We start from the raw sequence: 20,745 nt of genomic DNA on the forward strand, positions 1-20,745 counted from the left end.
TAAGACGGCCCAGCTCGTCCATCCCATCCCTTGAGGGGGACCTCTGTTTATCACAGGCGTATTGAAAATTTGCATTTGGCGAGTGCGCATTTTCACTATTTGTCACCAGACCACAGGATCGGAAAGTCACTATCAACTCCGGAATAGTTCACTTATCACACACTGTCACTATTCATTTATTATTTTTAACATTTTATTACGTTACGTCTTTTGGAGAGCATACTGACGAGAATATATTTTATTGGAGTATATAATATCGCTCTCTTTTAGCGCTGCACTTCCTATATATATATATATATATGTCCCCAAAGGTGAACGTATCCTTTAAGGTTTGACAATAAAACCTGGAAGATGATTGGTTAACTGCACCAGATTCTGTGCACCAGTTTCATTAAATCTTCCCCCATGTCTTGTTTATGTCTGGAAGAAAAGAAATTTAATCTCCAAACACGGAAAGGTTTCTTCACAGTAAGAGCTGTGGGAATGCAGACTAGAGTCCCTCAAGAGTTGGTCCTGGCCAGCTCAGTGGATTGCTTTAAAAAAAAAAAAAAAAAAAGTCCTGGATTCTTTCTTAGATACACAGAATATAACTGGATACTAACATTTATAGGTAACATTGATCCAGGGAATATCCGATTGCCTCTCGGGGGATCAGGAAGGAATTTTTTTCCCTGCAGGAGCAAGGGATCGTGCTTTGCTGGGTTTTTTTTGCCATCCTCTGGATCAACTGTGGGGTAGCACAGTGGCTAAATGGTTAGCATTTCCACCTGGCAGTACTAGGGTCGTCGGTTCAAATCCCAACCATGGCACCACCTGCCTGGAGTTTGCATGCTCTCCCTGTGCCTGCGTGGGTTTCCTCCGGGCACTCCGGCTTCCTCCCACACCCCAAAGACATGCTGGTAGGTGAATTGGCTCCTGTCTAAATTGGCCCTGGTATGTGTATGTATGAATGTGAGTTAGGGACCTTAGATTGTACACTGCCTGAGGGTTAGGGACTGATGTGAATGTACAATATATATGTAAAGTGCTGCGTAAATTGATGGTGCTATACAAGTACCTAAAATAAATACCTTTTTTTTTTTTTTTTTTTTTTAATGGTTGAACTGGATGGACTTTTGTCTTTTTTCAGCCAGACTAACTATGTAACCATATGTCTCCAATAAATTCCTTAAATATCCCAGAAATCCATCATGCAAAACGCAATAATTATCTCAAGTATAAGTTAATGGAAACATGTCTTTATTAACGTTTAATATCCAAAAAATAAAACTCTTATAATTCTCTTTACAGCAAATATATAATATCAGTGCTTTGGCCATAATAAGTTAAAGGCCCTTTATCATAAAATATATGCTTTTTTTTGTTTTGTTTAACCTTTACTCAAACTGAATTTATAATCCCTATGACTTCCCTACATATACATAACAAAAGTGTAGTAAAATTAGCAATACTAAAACTATATTAATAGTTTTGATACTAACATTTGTAGTTAATATAAATGGTACACGCATCTAATGTATAGATTATAACTCCTTGGCTTGTTAGTCGAAGGTGTACAATGCAATATTAATATATAAAAATACATGCTTGGCGTATGTTCGTGCGAACTTTGCTAAGACGGCAGCTAAAAGTTTCAATACTGACGTAAACTATTCTACAAGCAATGAGCATCTGATTTTTTTTTTTAATATAATATAATATTATGCCATCAAGGCAATCTTTTTTTTTAATAACGAAAAATAAAAAAAAAACTAAGTTTGTAAACTTTTAATATATATATACGAAATGTAACTTCAAGTGGAAATAAAAAATAAAGATTTATCTCTCAGTCAGTACACAGACTTTACAGTTTCAGTTTTGTGTTCTTGTGGGGAAGAAAAAAAAAAAAAAAAGTGTTTTTTTTTTTTTGAACTCTGAGAAATAAAAAGGTTTCACAAATATTAGAAAATTCCTTAGGTTTTTTTTTTTTCCTGCATATTTGATGTATTTTAAAAAACAGACTGGAAGATTTAACTAAATAAATCCACAGGTTGAAATTTGAAATGCAAAAATAAAGGAAAAAAATATATATATACTTAAAAACTATACCCCCTCCCTACCTGTGTGAGATCTAAAATACATGACGATACTTTAATTACGAGTGTCATCGTCCACCCTCCTCAAATTTTGGTAAATATAGTCCTTTCCCAGCCTTTCCCTTGGTTAACTAAAAACTAAAAGTTCAAGTCATGGCTGGCTCAATTAAAAAGTATTCACATTTACAATATATTTTCCTAAAATAATATATTAATAACTTGATCAGACTAAAAAGGAATAAAAATATTCCCAATTAGCCAGTTTGTGCATTGTAAAGCTTTGTTTTTTTTTTTTCTTGTTAAATAATGAAATTCAGAGTTTTCGAAAAAAAAAAAAAAAAAAAAAAAAAAATGCAGACTGACATATGGACAGTTCCAACCTGAAAATAGTAGAATAGATTTTGTGGTAGTGTTTCCAATTCTGAACAGTGATGTACAACAAAATCCACCCCATCTGCCAATACTGCAGGGTTATCACTCCCCTCCCCCCCAAAACGGGTTTACCAATATAACTGAAATTTATATTATTCTCGTTTTGGGTTAAAAAAAAAAAAAAAAAAAAAAAAAAAAAAAGAAGGGTAGTGAAAAAAAATTCGAGAAAACAGAAAAAATGTGATTGAATTTCAACCTATGTAAACATAATTTTTCGTTTTCACGTTAACTACCTGTAAAATTATAATTTATCATACGTTGTATATACCAACATCAGGAAGAATCTCTGCCAACTGACTGAAAATCGGCCAAAGTCAGAAAGGGCATGCAGAATCTTAACGTGAGTTGGTAGCAGCAAAGTTTTTATATTTTTTTATAGCCAGACTGGCCTTTGTATATGCTAAGAGATATATATTAGGAGGAAGACTGCTGTAGAGCGCTTGTTGGAAAGAAAAGAGTTTAAGAATGTATTTGTATGGCCTGGTTGACTGGCGCCTGGCACACAGGGCAGAGTGGCATCTCTTTCTGGCAGATCTTGTTGGCGCACTCCATGCAGAAGAAGTTGTGGCCGCAGGGAACGAGGGCGGCTATGACTTCGTTGTCGAAGCAGATGACGCAGTCGTGCTTGCGCCTCGTCTCCGGTGGGGAACTGGAGGTGGAGCCGCCGCTGGAAGAGGAGTAGCTGTTGGTGCTGTTGGAGAACGCAGGGATGTAAATGGGAAGCCCAGCCTCGTTTGTGCTTGAAAGGTCACTTCGAACACTTCTGCCCAGTGGGTATTCCAGACCTTCTGGGAAAGTAGGGGACATGCTGCCCCTGCGCTGAGATTTCGCAGTGACTTCACTTCCGTAGCCGGAGAGTGGATTTCCCTGGTCAAAAGTTGCCCATATTGTCTCAGATGGAGATGGTATTGGATCAAAGGCAGAGGTGTCGGCTATTTCTTCAGAGCCGACAGGGGGCATGGCTTCACCGAACCAGAAATTGCTCGCACCGAAGGGACTGGTTGGGCTAAAGTCAGCCAGCCGGTTGCTTCCTAAAAAGGAATCTGTAGAGCCACTTCCCAAAGAACTTGAGCTATCGTTTCGATAGTTGGAAATCATCTTGTTACGGCCTGGGGCGGATGGATTCGTGTTTAACCAGGTTGAGGTTATGCAGTTTCCTTCAAAGCTGACATCTGTACCGTTATAGTGAAAATCGTTCTCTTCGTTGAGCTCAATGTAGTTGCCAGTGCGCATGGCTATGTGCATTTCAATCTCCTCGCGGGCTCGATCGACATTTTCTGGCATCCCTGTGACTTCAAACACTGGTTCTTTGTCACGACTTGGAGTGACGATGTAGGTGTGGGTTTGCTGCTGTATACGTTTTATGGTAGCTCCCTTTGGCCCTACGACAAGGCCAACCACTCGGTAAGGTACTCTTACTTGTACGGTGGTTTGACCCGGAAGGTTGGGAGTGCACTGAACGCTACCAGCCGAAGGGCCATTTTTGTTGCGAGATGCTCGAATCATAGAAAAGTGTTCCGCGGCAGACAAGATTTCCCTTTTTGCCATCGCTACATCTTCTTTCCTTCCAGTAACGACAAATACTGGTTCTTCACCACGGACTGGGGTCTTTATGTAGGTATTAGTCTTCGCTCTTAGCGCCTTGATCTTGCATCCTAGATGGATAAATAGAAAAAAAAAAGAAAGTTCACTAAAAAAACGAATATAGATACACTACAAAAAGGAGAAAAATATAATACAGAAAAACCATTCACCCTACAAGCAAGTAGGGGGAAAAAAAAAAAAAAAAAAAAAAAAAAAAAAAAAAAAAGCACCTAAGAGAAGCCAGTAGGCCACTACTGATGACCTTGTTGTACAAATGCTAGTCATCTGGTTGTCTCTCATTTCATAATAATCATTCACTCACCTAGAACAAGAATGCTAAGACAGAAATTCTGGTTGGTATACTTGCTCCTGATTAGTGACACAAAGTATGGAAACAGTTGGAGTGCCATAATAGTTAGAAACCCAGCATTACAGCACAAGAGGTCAGCAATGACACCCCCCCATATTCTCTCATGACAAGTCTCCCATTTAAAGGGATTCTCCAGATTAAAGCATATACGTTTTCCGATTGAGAGATGGCGATGGGTTGTAGTAGAATTCCTGCCTAAAACTAGCTATCCTGAATAGGTTCCCTATGCTGGAAAGAAAAAAAAAAAAAAAAAAAAACACACAAAAAAAGGAAGGGAAAAAAAAAAAAAAGGGAAAGGGAAAGGGGAAAAAAAAGGAAGGGAGAGGGAAAGAAAAAAAAAAGGAAGGGAAAGGGAAAAAAAAAAGGAAGGGAAAAAAAAAAAAGGGAAAAAAAAAAGGAAGGGAATGGGAAAGAAAAGGAAGGGAGAGGGAAAGGGAAAAAAAAGGAAGGGAAAGGGAAAAAAAAAAGGAAGGGAAAAAAAAAAGGAAGGGAAAGGGAAAAAAAAGGAAGGGAAAGGGAAAAAAAAGGAAGGGAAAGGGAAAAAAAAAAGGAAGGGAAAAAAAAAAAAGGGAAAAAAAAAAGGAAGGGAATGGGAAAGAAAAGGAAGGGAGAGGGAAAGGGAAAAAAAAGGAAGGGAAAGGGAAAAAAAAAAGGAAGGGAAAAAAAAAAGGAAGGGAAAGGGAAAAAAAAGGAAGGGAAAGGGAAAAAAAAGGAAGGGAAAGGGAAAAAAAAGGAAGGGAAAAAAAAAAGGAAGGGAAAAAAAAAAGGAAGGGAAAAAAAAAAGGAAGGGAAAAAAAAAAGGAAGGGAAAAAAAAAAAGGAAGGGAAAAAAAAAAAGGAAGGGAAAAAAAAAAGGAAGGGAAAAAAAAAAGGAAGGGAAAAAAAAAAAGGAAGGGAAAGGGAAAAAAAAAAAAAAGGAAGGGAAAGGGAAAAAAAAAAAAAAAGGAAGGGAAAGGGAAAAAAAAAAAAAAAGGAAGGGAAAAAAAAAAGGAAGGGAAAAAAAAAAGGAAGGGAAAAAAAAAAAGGAAGGGAAAGGGAAAAAAAAAAAAAAGGAAGGGAAAGGGAAAAAAAAAAAAAAAGGAAGGGAAAGGGAAAAAAAAAAAAAAAAGGAAGGGAAAGGGAAAAAAAAAAAAAAAGGAAGGGAAAGGGAAAAAAAAAAAAAAAGGAAGGGAAAGGGAAAAAAAAAAAAAAGGAAGGGAAAGGGAAAAAAAAAAAAAAGGAAGGGAAAGGGAAAAAAAAAAAAAGGAAGGGAAAGGGAAAAAAAAAAAAAAGGAAGGGAAAGGGAAAAAAAAAAAAAAGGAAGGGAAAGGGAAAAAAAAAAAGGAAGGGAAAGGGAAAGAAAAGGAAGGGAGAGGGAAAGGGAAAAAAAAGGAAGGGAAAGGGAAAAAAAAGGAAGGGAAAGGGAAAAAAAAAGGAAGGGTAAAAAAAAAGGGAAAAAAAAAAAAAAGGAAGGGAAAAAAAAAAAAAAGGAAGGGAAAAAAAAAAAAAAGGAAGGGAAAAAAAAAAAAAAGGAAGGGAAAAAAAAAAAAAAGGAAGGGAAAAAAAAAAAAAAAGGAAGGGAAAGGGAAAAAAAAAAAAAAGGAAGGGAAAGGGAAAAAAAAAAAAAGGAAGGGAAAGGGAAAAAAAAAAAAAAGGAAGGGAAAGGGAAAAAAAAAAAAAAAGGAAGGGAAAGGGAAAAAAAAAAAAAAAGGAAGGGAAAGGGAAAAAAAAAAAGGAAGGGAAAGGGAAAGAAAAGGAAGGGAGAGGGAAAGGGAAAAAAAAGGAAGGGAAAGGGAAAAAAAAGGAAGGGAAAGGGAAAAAAAAAGGAAGGGTAAAAAAAAAGGAAGGGAAAAAAAAAAGGAAGGGAAAAAAAAAAGGAAGGGAAAAAAAAAAGGAAGGGAAAAAAAAAAGGAAGGGAAAGGGAAAAAAAAAAAGGGAAGGGAAAGGGAAAAAAAAAAGGAAGGGAAAGGGAAAAAAAAGGAAGGGAAAGGGAAAAAAAAGGAAGGGAAAGGGGAAAAAAAAGGAAGGGAAAGGGGAAAAAAAAGGAAGGGAAAGGGGAAAAAAAAAAAGGGAAAGAGGAAAAAAAAAAGGGAAAGAGGAAAAGGAAAGAAAAAAAAAAAAGTATATATCTAACCAATTTCACTCACTCTGGTCACATGATCCTCTATGTCAGCCAGTGGTGGCTTCAGGGGAGAGGAGAGAGCGCCTGACAACAGCTGGGAAAGCCTGGAGTCATGTCCCCATATGCTCCTATAGCCCATCTGTTGTCTGCACTCCTTCCTCTCCCCTGCAGCTGCCTCTGGCTGACACAGGGAAGCCGAATCATGTAACCAGATCTGCTGGCACGCCAAACCTGAGCAGTGGATGGCCCTGCCTGCACTTGTTTGTTCAACAAACATCAATTGTTCAATCTACTCTTGTCAAAGGGGCCGATCGGAAAATTGTCAGACAAACAGTGCCTATATCCAGCCAGATGCAGGCGCTGTTCAGGGGCTTCCAGGAAACAGCCCGGCAGTGGGGACGTGGGAAGTAGCCGGTTAGATTTCTCTCATTCAGCCTGAACAAAATAAATGTATACAGGTTTGGCCAGCTTTATAGTCACAGAAATAAGTGACAATTGTGTCACGTGGCTCTATGTCCAGAGATAAGAGATATTTATGGCTGGAGTCATTAAACCCGCTGCTATTCATGACACAGCAAACAGAGTGATGTCACCCAGAGAGTTGAAAGGTTCAATAGATCAGTGATCTGGAAAGCCAGAATCGCCCAGGAAGGTCTCTGTTCTGCTCAAGACATTTAAAACCCAAATCTATTTTTCAGTAGGATTGCTCAGGGGATAGGAGGGGATAGGCTCTTGCCAGAATGTGGCAGTAAACATGCCAAAGAGCAGGGGTGTCAAACTGGCGGTCCTCCAGCCGTTGCGAAACTACAAGTCCCATCATGCCTCTGCCTTTGGGAGTCATGCTTGCAACGCAATGCCTCATGGGACTTGTAGTTTGACAACAGGTGGAGGGCCACCAGTTTGACACCCGTGCCATAGATCGTGCTCTTCCATAACCACTTGTGGACCGCCTACTTGCAATGTACTGAGGACGGGTGGCCTGCACAGGCAAAGAGACGTACCCACTGCCTGCTTCCGGGTATAGGGTGCGCGCATGTGTGCCCCCGCTGTGATTGTATACAGCAGGAGCCTGTTAGTGAGTCCCAGTCAATGATTCATGGCCGGGACCTGCTGATTTGCTGTGTGCAATCACATCCCCCCCTCAGCCCAGCGTACAATCACAGATCCCCCCCTCAGCCCAGCGTACAATTACAGGCCCCCCCCAGCCCAGCGTACAATCACAGCCCCCCCCCTGGCAGCTAGTCCGTTCCCTCCCAGTGTCAGAATGCCCGCCGCACTATCGTAGCCACATTATAAGTTGTTGATTACCACCATTAGTAGTATAAAAAAAGTAGGAGTGCACCGAAATTTCAGTGGCCGAAACGTATCGACCGAAAACACCCCTATCGGCCGTTGGCCGATATGAAAGGGGAAAAAAAACAAAAACAAAAAAAAAAAAGCATCGATACAGGTGCCAAAAACCCCGCCCCCTCGCCACTGCTCGGTAGTTCTCAGCCTTACCTGAGAAACCACTGAATGATTCCAGTGCTGGGCATAGAGATGAGTAAAGGAAAGATGGCCTCCACTCATCTCTATGCCATTGGAGGACCAGAGTGATGTCACTTCTCCAGATCCGGTCATTTTTTCCTTTTTTTTCCCCCTTTAAAGGCACTTGATCAGTGCTTTTTTTGATCTAATGCTTTACATTGCAGAGGAGAGACATGGGGTCTTATTGACCCCATATCTCTCCATAAAGAGGACCTGTCACTAATTATTTATATCACAAGGGATGCATGCATTCCTTGCGATAGGAATAAAAAGGTAATTTTTTTTTTTTTTTAAAGGGACAAAAGTGCAAAAAACAACAAACCATTAAATAAATTAAAAGAAAAAAATTTATCGTGCCCCCGTCCTCGCACGTAGGCCATGCCCACATATGTAAACGGTGTTCAAACCACATGTGAGGCATCGCCACGATTGTTGGAGAAAGAGCAATAATTCTCGCACTAGACCTCCTCTGTAACTTTACACTGCTAACCTGTAGACATTTTTAAAGCATCACCCATGGAGATTTTTAAGTGCCGCAGTTTGATGCCATTCCACGAGCGTGCGCAATTTTAAAGCGTGACATGTTTGGTATCTATTTACGCACCGTAACTTTCTCGTTCATAATTTTACAAATCAATTGGAGTATATATGATGGGTTTTGTTTGTTTTCTAATCAAAGTATATTTCTTTATAAAAAATGTATATTCATTTTTAAAAACTGCACATTCCAGTTTCGGTTTTCGGCCAAGCGCATTTTGAATTTTCGTTTTCAGCACCAGAATTTAAATTTCAGTGCACCACTAATAAAAAGCATAAAAATCCCAACACACACACACACACACACACACACACACACACACACACACACACCATAGATTGTAGACTGGGTATAACGTTTACGCAAACCAATCAATAGAAAAATGGCCTACTCATGAAGAGGTTAAAACCCTCCGGAGCTGAAGTGGTTAAGAAAAAAAATGGAAAAAAAAAAAAAAACAGACTTTTTTTTTTTTAAATGCCCCCTAGAAATGCCCCTTGTATTACTGTAAAATGCAAAGCATAGGACTATGAACCTTTTTGATTGCGGTCCTCGGGCAAAGCACAGATTAACTTTTATGACCCCCCCCCTTCAACTTTCAGCAAGATTGATTGTTTCTACTGTCTGTCCACACTTGAGCCCAATGTCGCTTGAGACTTGTAGCTTGATAAAGTACTTTTTGGAGCTACAGGTTTTTTTCAAGCATTTTTGGTCCCAACAGACTTCAAGAAAAAATAAAAAGAACACACAACAACTTCCTTATTGCATATTTCCCCCCCTAGTAACCGGTTTATCATTGGCTAAAGATAATTAAAATAAGAAAAAACCTCAAGCAAAAAGTGTTTAAATCGTATTAAACCCAAAACTGTAATGTATACAGCTTACCAATCATTAGATGTGGTGGCTTCATTGGGTTTTTTTCGGCTCCCCCCCCCCCCCCAGTTTTTACCTGGTGATCTGGCCAGTAACACACCCTGCAGAGTGCCCCCACTCTGTATAAAGGAGCACAGGTGACACAGCAGCATTGTCAGTTTGGGATATGAACCAACGACCTGAGTACAGCCAGATGGAAGTGCTAACCATTTAGCCACTGTGCTGCCCTACATATAAAGTGAGTTGTTGTGATTCATCATACATCAATGCGGCTTCATTTATTACCTTTTTTTGTACAAGGTGGACCCAGCCTTTCCATTCTGCATCTGAATCCTGCTGCTACTCTATAGCACGGGTGTCAAACTGGTGGCCCTCCAGCTGTTGCCAAACTACAAGTCCCATGAGGCATTGCAAGATTAACAGTTACAAGCATGACTCCTAAAGGCAGAGGCATGATGGGACTTGTAGTTTCGCAACAGCTGGAGGGCCACCAGTTTGACACCCCTGATGTAAAGGGTGCAGACAGGAAAGCCAATCTTTAAAAAAAAAATGTACATTAACCTTCGCAAACAATAAAAAAAGGTATCACACGCACCAGGGTGAGATAAAGGAAAGGACACCCACCTGTGGGGGGGGGGGGGGGGGGGGGGGTAGAACAGTTTGCTGGTTTTCCTACATCTAATATAACAAGTTTAACAAACCAGCTGATCACTGATAAGTTGCCAGGAGCCTGTCACACCCTTTAGTTTCCGAGAATAGTAAATGCTGCTTTATGCAGGCCATACATGGTTCAAATTTCCGAACGATTTTTCGGCCGAAAATCGGAAACGCCGTTCGCTCGGTAATCCGATGGCACCATCAATGATTTCAAAAATCGGCTGACCAAGTCAAAGTTCACCCCATATAACATGGAAAACGTCTGTTCCTTCCAGATCACGGCTCATGCGCATCTTTTCAGAAAAACGATTGTACGATTTGACCATCGAGTCGAAAATCGATCGTTTTTCACTAATTTTCCAACATGCCCGATCACCGAAAAGGGGAGGAAACACGAAAATTGTCCGGTGCCATTGACCCAATAACAGAGCGAAAATCGGCCGATTTTCAGACGGGGAAAAAAAAAAAAAAAAAAAAAAAAAAAAAAAAAAAAAATCGGTCGAATTTCGACCCATGTATGGCCGGCCTTAGTATTATGAGGTCTCCATGCGATATAATTATACGCTGCCACCTGGGAGATTCCCTCCAAAAAAAAGACAGCATGTACAAACTCCATGCAAATAATATCCCCTGTAGAAAACTGCAACTGCAAAAAACACAGGGCTAACCGCAGAGACCATGGTGCAGAAGGCAAGTCACTAGTCCCAAATTTTGGGCATGTATTGAATTGTGTGACCAGATGAGCCAATCAAAGCAGGTACCTAGTTTTGACTTCTCCTTTCCCCCTCTCTCCCTGCAGTCTTCTGGGATACATCGCATGTCCCAGGAGACTGCAGGACCATCAACAAATCGCAGCACGGCTTGTGCAGCCGGGTGCCAATACTTAACACGTCAGCGCTGGGAACCCAAAGGCTAGTAAAGGTCCCTGGACAGGCAAGTGTCCCAAATTTTAAAAGTCAGCAGCTACAGGATTTGTAACTTCTGCCTTAATTTTCTGTTACAAAGCGGAGAGCCACTTTAACCCCTAGACGCCGAGTGCACACAAATATGCGGCCTCTCGGGATCTGGGCTTCGACGCTGAACAGCCACATAATTGCGTACCATTTGAAAATACATATGTGCTGAGAGCACGAGCCCTCAGCACATATGTCCGTCACTCATGGATAGGTCCTGATCTCCCCTTGCGATTGGGACCTTTTCCGATTATGTGACCGTGAATCATGGCGGTCACATGATCTTAAAACCCTGCCCCGCCTCCTGGCTTTTGAAACCTCTTAAAGGGCCAAGAGGCGCCGGCGCAAAGGTGTAAGCCAAGCATAGATGGACTGAATCTCAGCTGGTTCAGCCAAGATTTGAACCCTCTATGGGCAGGCTTATTGGATGGATTTGGGTACAGCCAGCCTGTTGGATTTTTAGAATGCAATCACTACCAGCAGCTATAGACGCTAGAAGTAATCATTGTGTTCTGCCAGCTGGGAAGCTTCCCCACAATAGTGTGGCGGGAGGGATTCCCCCATCAACACTGACTGTACAGGCTGCTGTACACACTAGCTGAACGTTGGAAGGTTTCTGTTGAATGGCCCATGTGCACCCTGCATTAGATTTACTTTCAAAACCATTAAAAAGGAGAAGTTCATCTTTTAACCAAAAAATAAAATGAACATTTTTTTGCAAGTAAAAAAGGGCATTTATTATTTTTTGCTTTTGTAGCGTCTAAAGCATTGAACCACCTGACCTGTCAGTATACCGGTTTGCTTGTACATCCCATATGGGCAAGCAAATACTTACGGTACTGACAGGAAGGCTCAATGAATGACCATTGTGTTGTGGAGCGCCGTGGTAGTTCATTGAAAACTACAAGCCGACAGCCGCAAAAGCTGTTGGAACTTGTAGTGTTCCCATTCACAGAACAGTGTGAATAAGTGACACGGTCAGGCAGGCGAAGCCCCACATGGCCGCGTTTCTTAAAAATTATGGCAGCGAACGGGAAAAAAAAAAAAAAAAAAAAAAAAAAAAAAAAAAAAGAGAAGGGGGGTGGGGGGGGTTTGGGGTGCAGGGGCTGGTCTGATCATAACATGTTACACCCTTAATATGGGTGTAACATGTTACAAAAAGTGAACTTGTCCTTTAAAGAACACATCCTCAGCATCCCTTTACAGATACATGCTCCTGCCTGCTGGTTGCTGCAGACTGTAGCTGAGCTATCTGTTGATCAGCTGCTTGAGCATGCACTAAGGGGATGTGTTTTTTCTAGTGCTGCACCAAAATGAAAATGCTATGCAGAGCAATACAAAGCAGTGTGCTGGTGCTGACAGGGGAGAGATCTGTATTGTGTACATACAGACCTCTCCCCTGTCAGTGTTTCTCAGCGATTGCCAGGTGTCAGTGGGGATTCTCTGGCCAGAGCCCGATGATCAACAGCTGTAGCTGCCAATGGCGGCACAGGATGCCCCCTACCCAGAAATTATTATTATACAGGATTTATATAGCGCCAATAGTTTGCTCAGCACTTTACATTATAATGGGAGACAATACACAAGACAGTACAGTAACAATACGATTCAATACACATGGGGTTCGAGGGCCCTGCTCCTTGGAGCTTACAATCTGGGAGGGAGGGGATAGTGGTACAAGAGGAAAAGCTGTGGGGGATGAAGTGGTAGGAAGAGTGGAGGAGTTCAGTAATTAGCAGGGGATGGGGTAGGCTTCCCTGAAGAGATGGGTTTTCAGAGTGCGCCTAAAGGAGAGGAGAGTAGTTGATAGTCTAATGGATTGGGGTAGGGAGTTCCAGAGGATGGGGGAAGCCATGGAGAAGTCCTGGAGGCGGGCGTGGGAGGAGGAGACCAGGGAACTAGAGAGTAGGAGGTCTTGGGAGGAGCGGAGAGTATGGTTTGGGTGGTACTTGGATACCAGATAATTGATGTAGTTTACCGGTCTGTAGAAACACACACGTTTGAGCAGCCCTGCTGCAGTAGTTCTGCTAAAGGGCGGTTGGGAAGAGGTTTCTGATGCTGAGGCGAGGCGGGATTTCTCATGTGACTGCCATGATTGGCAGTCACATGATCAGAAAGCTCTTGATTGCAAGTAGAGATCAGGAGCTATTAGCTCCCAGTAACTAAGCCGGGTGCACACTTTCTCTGTTTACATTTTGCACGCATATATGTGGCCTCTCAGCGGTAAGGCCCACCCACCGAAAGGCCGCAAATATGCGCACCGATGGAAAGAGGTTAAAAAGTCATCCATACACTACTCTTGAATGGGCTGAAAATGCATCGCTGCAAGTGCGGGGAAAAAGGAAAGGCTTGAACGGTAGTAGCCTACTTAACACTGCACCTGAAAGGTTTTAGTGAACACAACGCACGGCATCGCACAGTGCGTTGTGGGGTGCTACCATGCAGGAGCATTGTCAGTGTACTTAGATTCAAAATGAAAGTCTTACCAGCACACTGATGCAACGTGCATCTTACCCCAGCACAATATAGGCCGCCATTCAATCAGCGCTTGACAAGTTGGCTATAAAGGATTTGGAACTGACTGCAGGCCATCCGCCACGGCTCGTTATCCTTGGTTCACTCTATCACATATTCAATAGTGCTGGTGACTAGAAGGTAGCCACCATACTAGCAGAGCTACAAGCCATCATCTAATCACTCTTCTGCCTCTACACCTTGATGACACCATCAATGTAATCCAGAATTGAGAGGCATGAGTGGGCAGGATATGACACCAAGGATATCAACTGACACTGCTACAGTGAGGCTAGAAGAACAAAGGATGCCTAGGCAGAACCATGGTTTGGAAGCACTCTGCTGCCACTTTAACCACTTGCCCTCCAGAGGATCCACCCCCCCTTCCTGACCCGGCCATTTTTTGCGATACGGTTCTGCGTTACTTTAAAGCGAAGCTCCACCCAAAAAGGATCCCCTGCTCCCTATTAAGGATTGGCACCTTTGGGGGGCGGGGTGAGCAGGTACCCAAATTTGACAGGTACCCACTTCCAGTCCGATCACCTAGGCGATCGGAAGTGGAAGGTGTCCTCCCTCCCTGTAGTCTTTCGGGACAAGTGACAGGTCCCAGAAGACTACAGGACCATTCATGACACGCAGCGCTACTCGCACATGTGCAGTGGGTACCCGGCTGTAAAGCCGCAAGCTGTCACAGCCAGGTGCCCACACTGAAGATGCCGACCTCCTGGAATACAGGACGGCCAGTGAAATGGGCTGCGAGGGACACACCACGGGGCCGAGGGACAGGTAAGTGGCTGTTTTTTTAAATGTCAGCAGCTACAGTTTTTGTAGCTGCTGACTTATTTTTTGACAGCGTGAGTGGAACTCCGCTTTAACTGACAATTGCACGGTCATGCAATGGTGTGCGGAAATGAAATTGATGTCATTTGTTACTCACAAATAGAGCTTTCTTTCAGTGGTATTTGATCACCTCTGTACATTTTTATTTTTTGCGCTAAAAAGACTAACAAATTTTGCTATAAAACATATCCAGTAAAAAAAAATTAAAAAATGTCATTATAAATTTAGGCCATAATATACTGGAGCAGCACAGTCGCTAAATGGTTAGCACTTCTGCCTGGCAGTACTCGGGTCGTTGGATCGAATCCCAACCATGGCACCACCTGCCTGGAGTATGCATGCTCTCCCTGTGCCTGCGTGGGTTTCCTCCGGGTACTCCGGTTTCCTCCCACACTCCAAAGACATGCCGATAGGTGAACTGGCTCCTGTCTAAATTGACCCTAGTATGTGTATGTATGAATGTGAGTTAGGGATCTTAGATTGTACACCCCTTGAGGGTTAGGGACTGATGTGACTGTACAATATATATGTGTAAAGCGCTGCGTAAATTGACAGCGCTATATAAGTACCTGAAATAAATAAATTCTGCAACATGTCTCCTAGATTGTAAGCTCCAAGGATCAGGGCCCTCCTTTCCCTTTTGTTCAATACTGTATTGTCTCCCATTATATTGTGAAGCGCTGAGCAAACTGTTGGCGTTATATAAATCCTGTATAATAATAATGTCTTTGCTGGGAAAAAAAAAAAAAAAAAAAAATCACAAGTGTATATTAATTGGTTTATGTGAAAGTTAGAACGTCTACAAATGGCGGTTTTCCATTCCAGCATCAGTTAATGTCAGATTGCCTGACACACTAACACAATCCCACTATAAGTCGCTGCCATTAGTAAAAAATGTAATTTAAATACAGAAAATCTTGAAAAAAAATATAATAAAAAATAAAATTATATATATATATATATATATATATATATATATATATATATATATATATATATATATTTATTTTATTTTTTTTTACATTCTACTATAAAACATATTCAAATGGGTCGTGGATGGGTGTTCCAGCATGACAATGACCCAAAACACACGGCCGAGCCAACAAAGGAGTGGCTCAAGAAGAAGCACATTAAGGTCCTGGAGTGGCCTAGCCAGTCTCCAGACCTTCATCCGATTGAAAATCTGTGGAGGGAGCTGAAAGTTCGAGTTGCCAAACGTCATCCACCAAACCTTAATGACTTGGAGAGGATCTGCCAAGAGGAGTGGGCCAAACTCCCTCTTGAGATGTGTGCGAACCTGGAGGCCAACTACAGGAAACCCCTGACCTCTGATTGCCAACAAGGGATTTGCCACCAAGTACTAAGTCATGTTTTGTGAAGGGGATCAAATACTTATTTCCCTCATGAACATGCAAATCAGTGCATCATTTGTTAGACATGCATTTCTTTTGAATTTGCTGTTGCTATTCTGTCTCTCAGTGTTACAATACATCTACCATTCGATTTGTAGACTGATCATTTGTGAGGGGCAAACATTCAAAATCAGCTCAATAAACACTTATTGGGTTTTCATCAAACACGTGACAAAATACATTATGGCCAAATTTTATGAAGAAATTTGATTTTTGAAATGTCTCTTTTGGATATGTTTTATAGCAGAAAGTAAAAAAATTTTTTTTTTCCTAGATTTTTCGTCTTTTTTTTAATTTATATCGCAAAAAAAAAAAAAAAAAAAAAAAAAAGTGATCAAATAACACTAAATGAAAGCTCTATTTGTGTGAAAGAAATAATAGAAATTTCATTTAGGTACAGCGCTGCATGACCACACAATTACCAGGTAAATTAGAGCAGTTCTAAATAAAAAAACAAAAAAACAAAAAAATATTTTTCTTCCTCCATTTTTCAGAGTATTAAAGAAAAAAAAATTCTATGGAATATAACTGTGCTATCCGATTGGCCAAATGCAGACTATAAGCTGCAACTTCTGGAGAAACAAGGCCTTGGAAAGCTCGGAGAACCAACCTGTATGGAAGAACATCATCAATTCCCTCCAGTACTTGTCAAAGGAAACCCCGAAACTGCCCCCTCCAATCTTTCCACTATTATTATACAGGATTTATATAGCGCCAACAGTTTGCTCAGCGCTTTATATAGCGTCATATGCCAGACATTGTATACTATACCAGACATAATACACGGCTCAAACAAATGAAAGGATCTTTCTGAAAGCACATCAGATCTCAACGGGGAGGAATCTCCTGCTGGATCTCTATACTGATATGGACGGGGTGATGTGTTAGGAACGTAAGGATGCCCCATTGTTTAATGGAAATGAAAATGATCGACCTACAGAGGACTGCAGAGACACCCCGAAAATCAAAGTGAAAAAAATGATGCAACAGGTGAGTCCATTTTGCTGAAATGTCATTGCAGCAACTCAGAATGGTCCTCAGTAGTCTGTATGGCCCCCACGTGCTTGTATGTATGCCTGACAACGTCGGGGAATGCTCCTAATGAGATGACAGATGGTGTCCTGGGGGATTTCCTCCCAGATCTGGACCAGGGCATCACTGAGCTCCTGGACAGTCTGAGATGCAACCTGGAGGCGTCGGATGGACTGAAACATGACATCCCAGAGGTGTTCTATTGGATTTAGGTCAGGCGAGCGTGGGGGCCATTCAATGGTATCAATTCCTTCATCTCCAGGAACTGCCTGCATACTCTCCCCACATGAGGCTGGGCATTGTCATACACCAGGAGGAACCCAGGACCCACTGCACCAGGAGGAACCCAGGACCCACTGCACCAGTGTAGGCTCCGACAATGGGTCCAAGGATTTCATCCCAATACCTAATGGCAGTCAGGGTGCCATTGTCTAGCCTGTAGAGGTCTGTGTGTCCCTCCATGGATATGCCTCCCCAGACCATCACTGACCCACCACCAAAACGGTCATACTGAACGATGTTACAGGCAGCAGAAAGTTCTCCATGGCTTCTCCAGACCCTTTCATGTCTGTCACATGTGCTCAGGGTGAACCTGCTCTCATCTGTGAAAGGCACAGGGTGCCAGTGGTGGACCTGCCAATTCTGGTGTTCAATGGCAAATGCCAATGGAGCTCTATGGTGCCGCTGGGTAGTGAGCAAAGGGCCCACTAGAGGACTTTCGACCCTCAGGCCACCCTCATGAAGTCTGTTTCTATCGTTTGGTCAGAGACATTCACACCAGTGGCCTGCTGGAGGTCATTTTGTAGGGCTCTGGCAGTACTCATCCTGTTCCTCCTTGCACAAAGGAGCAGATGCCGGTCCTGCTGATGGGTTAAGGACCTTCTACGGCCCTGTCCAGCTCTCCTAGAGTAACTGCCTGTCTCCTGGAATCTCCTCCATGCTCTTGAGACTGTGCTGGGAGACATAGCAAACCTTCTGGCAATGGCACGTATTGATGTACCATCCTGGAGGAGTTGGACTGCCTGTACAACCTCTGTAGGGTCCAGGTATGGCCTCATGCTACCAGTAGTGACACTGACCCTAACCAAATGCAAAACTAGTGAAAAACAGTCAGAAAAGATGGAGTAGGGAAAAATGTCAGTGGCCTCCAACTGTAAAACCATTTCTGTTTTGGGGGTCATCTCATTGTTGCCCATCTAGTGCACCTGTTAATTTTGTGAACACCAAAGTAGCTGAAACTGATTAACAACCCCCTCTGCTACTTCACTGATCAGATCAATATCCCAGGAGTTTCATTGACTTCATGCTAGACTCTGATTACAGCATTCCTTTCATTTTTCTGAGCAGTGTATATTGGGGATGCTGCGACTGGTGCAGTGGTGATCAGGGATGTGGAGATTGTGGACCACACAAATCGACCAATTGTATCCAGACCAATGTGTGGTAATGGTCACCTCTATACGGGAGGTCAGGGAAAACAGCTCAGTGTAGCGCCGCCTATAGCAGTCTCAGGTCCTATAAGCCAAGCAAGCCTAGCCTGCTGCCCCCAGGAATGCCGCGTTCCCTGGCCTGGAACGTAGTCGCATCGATGTGCTGTGTCAGTTCCGGATCCAGGCAGACATCAGCAAACCGCCAAAAAATGTGTCCAGGTAGCAGCAGAGGGGACACTGCGAATGGTGCGACGGTGACTGGGGATGCTGCGACTGGTGTGACAGCGATCAGGAACACTGCAATGGGTGCAACAGTGACTGGGAACACTGCGACAGCAATCAGGGACGGTGCAACTGTGGTCAGGAGCGCCGCAACTAGTGCGGTAATGACTGGGGATGCTACCAATGCAATTGAAGATGCTGCAACTGGTGTGCCGGTGATCAGGACGTTGTGAGTGTGATTGGGGACGCTGCGACTGGTGCGGCGGCGATGGGAGAGGGGGGCACTGCGACTGGTGCGGCGGCTTGAGGGGGGGCACTGCGACTGGTGCGGCGGCGGCGATGGGGAGGCACTGCGACTGGTGCGGCGGCGGCGATGGGGAGGCACTGCGACTGGTGCGGCGATGGGGAGGCACTGCGACTGGTGCGGCGATGGGGAGGCACTGCGACTGGTGCGGCGATGGGGAGGCACTGCGACTGGTGCGGTAATGACTGGGGATACTACGAATGCAATTGAAGATGCTGCAACTGATGTGCCGGTGATCAGGGCGTTGTGGGTGTGATTGGGGGGCACTGCGACTGGTGCGGCGGCGATGGGGAGGCACTGCGACTGGTGCGGCGGCGATGGGGAGGCACTGCGACTGGTGCGGCGGCGATGGGGAGGCACTGCGACTGGTGCGGCGGCGATGGGGAGGCACTGCGACTGGTGCGGTAATGACTGGGGATACTACGAATGCAATTGAAGATGCTGCAACTGATGTGCCGGTGATCAGGGCTTTGTGGGTGTGATTGGGGGGCACTGCGACTGGTGCGGCGGCGATGGGGGGCACTGCGACTGGTGCAGAGGTGATAGGGGGGCAGTGCTGGTTTGGTGACATTGTACTGCTGTAGCAGTGATCACAGGCAACGGCTGGCACCCCTGACATACAGTGATGGGCCACCGCCACCGCCACACTCCCCCCCCACCTTCATTCATTCATGTGCTCCTCCAAATCCAACCCCCCAATCACTCCAGACACACCCCACTCCCCTCGCCCTGAGTCTCCTCACTGCCCCCTACAGGGCACGGTTTGGTGATGACATCTCCTGGTACACACTCATCCCCCTGCTCCTGTAACCCCGCCCCTCCCCCCGGGTGACCTCAGCGCCCCTCCCCCCCAGGGTCCACTCACCCTGCCGGCCCACAATCTCGGCCACATGCTCGGAGCTCGGTACCGGGACCAGCTCGTTGGTGTTGACGCTCTTCCTGCGCACGGCTGGCGGCACCCCGTCCTCCCCCGGCCTGTCGTCGTCCTCCTCCGGGCCCAGCGCCGCCAGCCTCACCCGGATCTCCTCCAGCTCGGGGCTCCAGGAGGCCGCGCTCACCCCTCCGCCCGGCATGGCGACGTCAGAGCGGCTCTTCCCGACGGCTCCAGATCACCTCATCGACCTGTCCGCCCGCACCGGCCCGCGGGATCCCCCGGCAAAGCTCAGGCCGCCCGCCCGCTCCACTTTTCTCTTCCTCCACACTCCCTCTATTTTTCTTCTTTGTTTCCCGACCCGGCAGGACACGCCCCTAGTCCCCGCCCCCTACGGACCGTTTCGGTGGCTCATTGGCCGCGTGACGCACCGAGGCAAGGCGCCGCCGCGATGTGATTGGCTACTCCGGCGTGACAATAACACGGGGGGCAGGGCCGTCTGCAAAGCTGGGAGGTGAAAGGAAAAAAAAAGGAAGCGTGTGATTGAAGGGGCGGAGCTGGGACGGGCCGACGTCACGGCTGCGGAGTTGAGCCAGGTCACCGGCTGTGCTGGTACTGCAGGGCGTCTTAAAGGAGGACGCTGCCCGCCCACAGGGGTCACGTGACCAGACACGACGGCCCATCATGGCTGCCTCCTATTGTGAATGAGAACCAACATGGGTGTGTGAGGATAGGAATAATAAAGATGAGTTTAATCTAGGATTGTGTTCATTCACGGTCTGCCAGATCATTCCGAAAGGGAAGAAAGCAGAAAATCCCCATGTAGGAAATGACACAACGATGTGTACCACAGAGCTCATTCAGCCTGCACCTGTCCTGTGCCATACACTGACCCGTGTCATACAAAGCAATGTGTTTCGTTGTTACGGCACCCCACGCGGTCCTTCAATTCCTTTAACTTTATTGAAATGTCACCAAATGACAGTTTGCTCGCAGCGCAGTGCGTCATTC

The 20,745-nt window shown here is 44.3% G+C and overlaps 1 protein-coding gene across 1 annotated transcript; it reads right to left on the reverse strand.

The window, feature by feature from the left end:
* Positions 1 to 1,218: 1,218 nt before the first annotated feature.
* Positions 1,219 to 20,106, reverse strand: MEX3C (mex-3 RNA binding family member C). The gene is made up of 2 exons (XM_089681617.1): positions 19,729 to 20,106; positions 1,219 to 4,162 (listed from the first exon to the last, which is right to left on the reverse strand). Exons 1-2 carry the CDS (start codon positions 19,934 to 19,936, stop codon positions 2,967 to 2,969), a joined length of 1,404 nt encoding a protein of 467 aa, XP_089537743.1. The 5' UTR covers positions 19,937 to 20,106; the 3' UTR covers positions 1,219 to 2,966.
* Positions 20,107 to 20,745: the final 639 nt, after the last annotated feature.

This window comes from Staurois parvus, unplaced genomic scaffold (genome assembly GCF_062004578.1).
Source record: "Staurois parvus isolate SC_StPar_1 unplaced genomic scaffold, SC_StPar_1.0 ptg000272l, whole genome shotgun sequence".
Lineage (NCBI taxonomy): Eukaryota > Metazoa > Chordata > Amphibia > Anura > Ranidae > Staurois > Staurois parvus.

Bases quoted from the DNA above. Each gene is read 5' to 3' on its own strand.
- MEX3C (XM_089681617.1), bottom strand. From the start codon at position 19,936: ATGCCGGGCGGAGGGGTGAGCGCGGCCTCCTGGAGCCCCGAGCTGGAG. The intron at 4,163-19,728 runs GTGAGTGGACCC...TTATCCATCTAG, and splicing joins CGAGATTGTGGGCCGGCAGG to GATGCAAGATCAAGGCGCTA.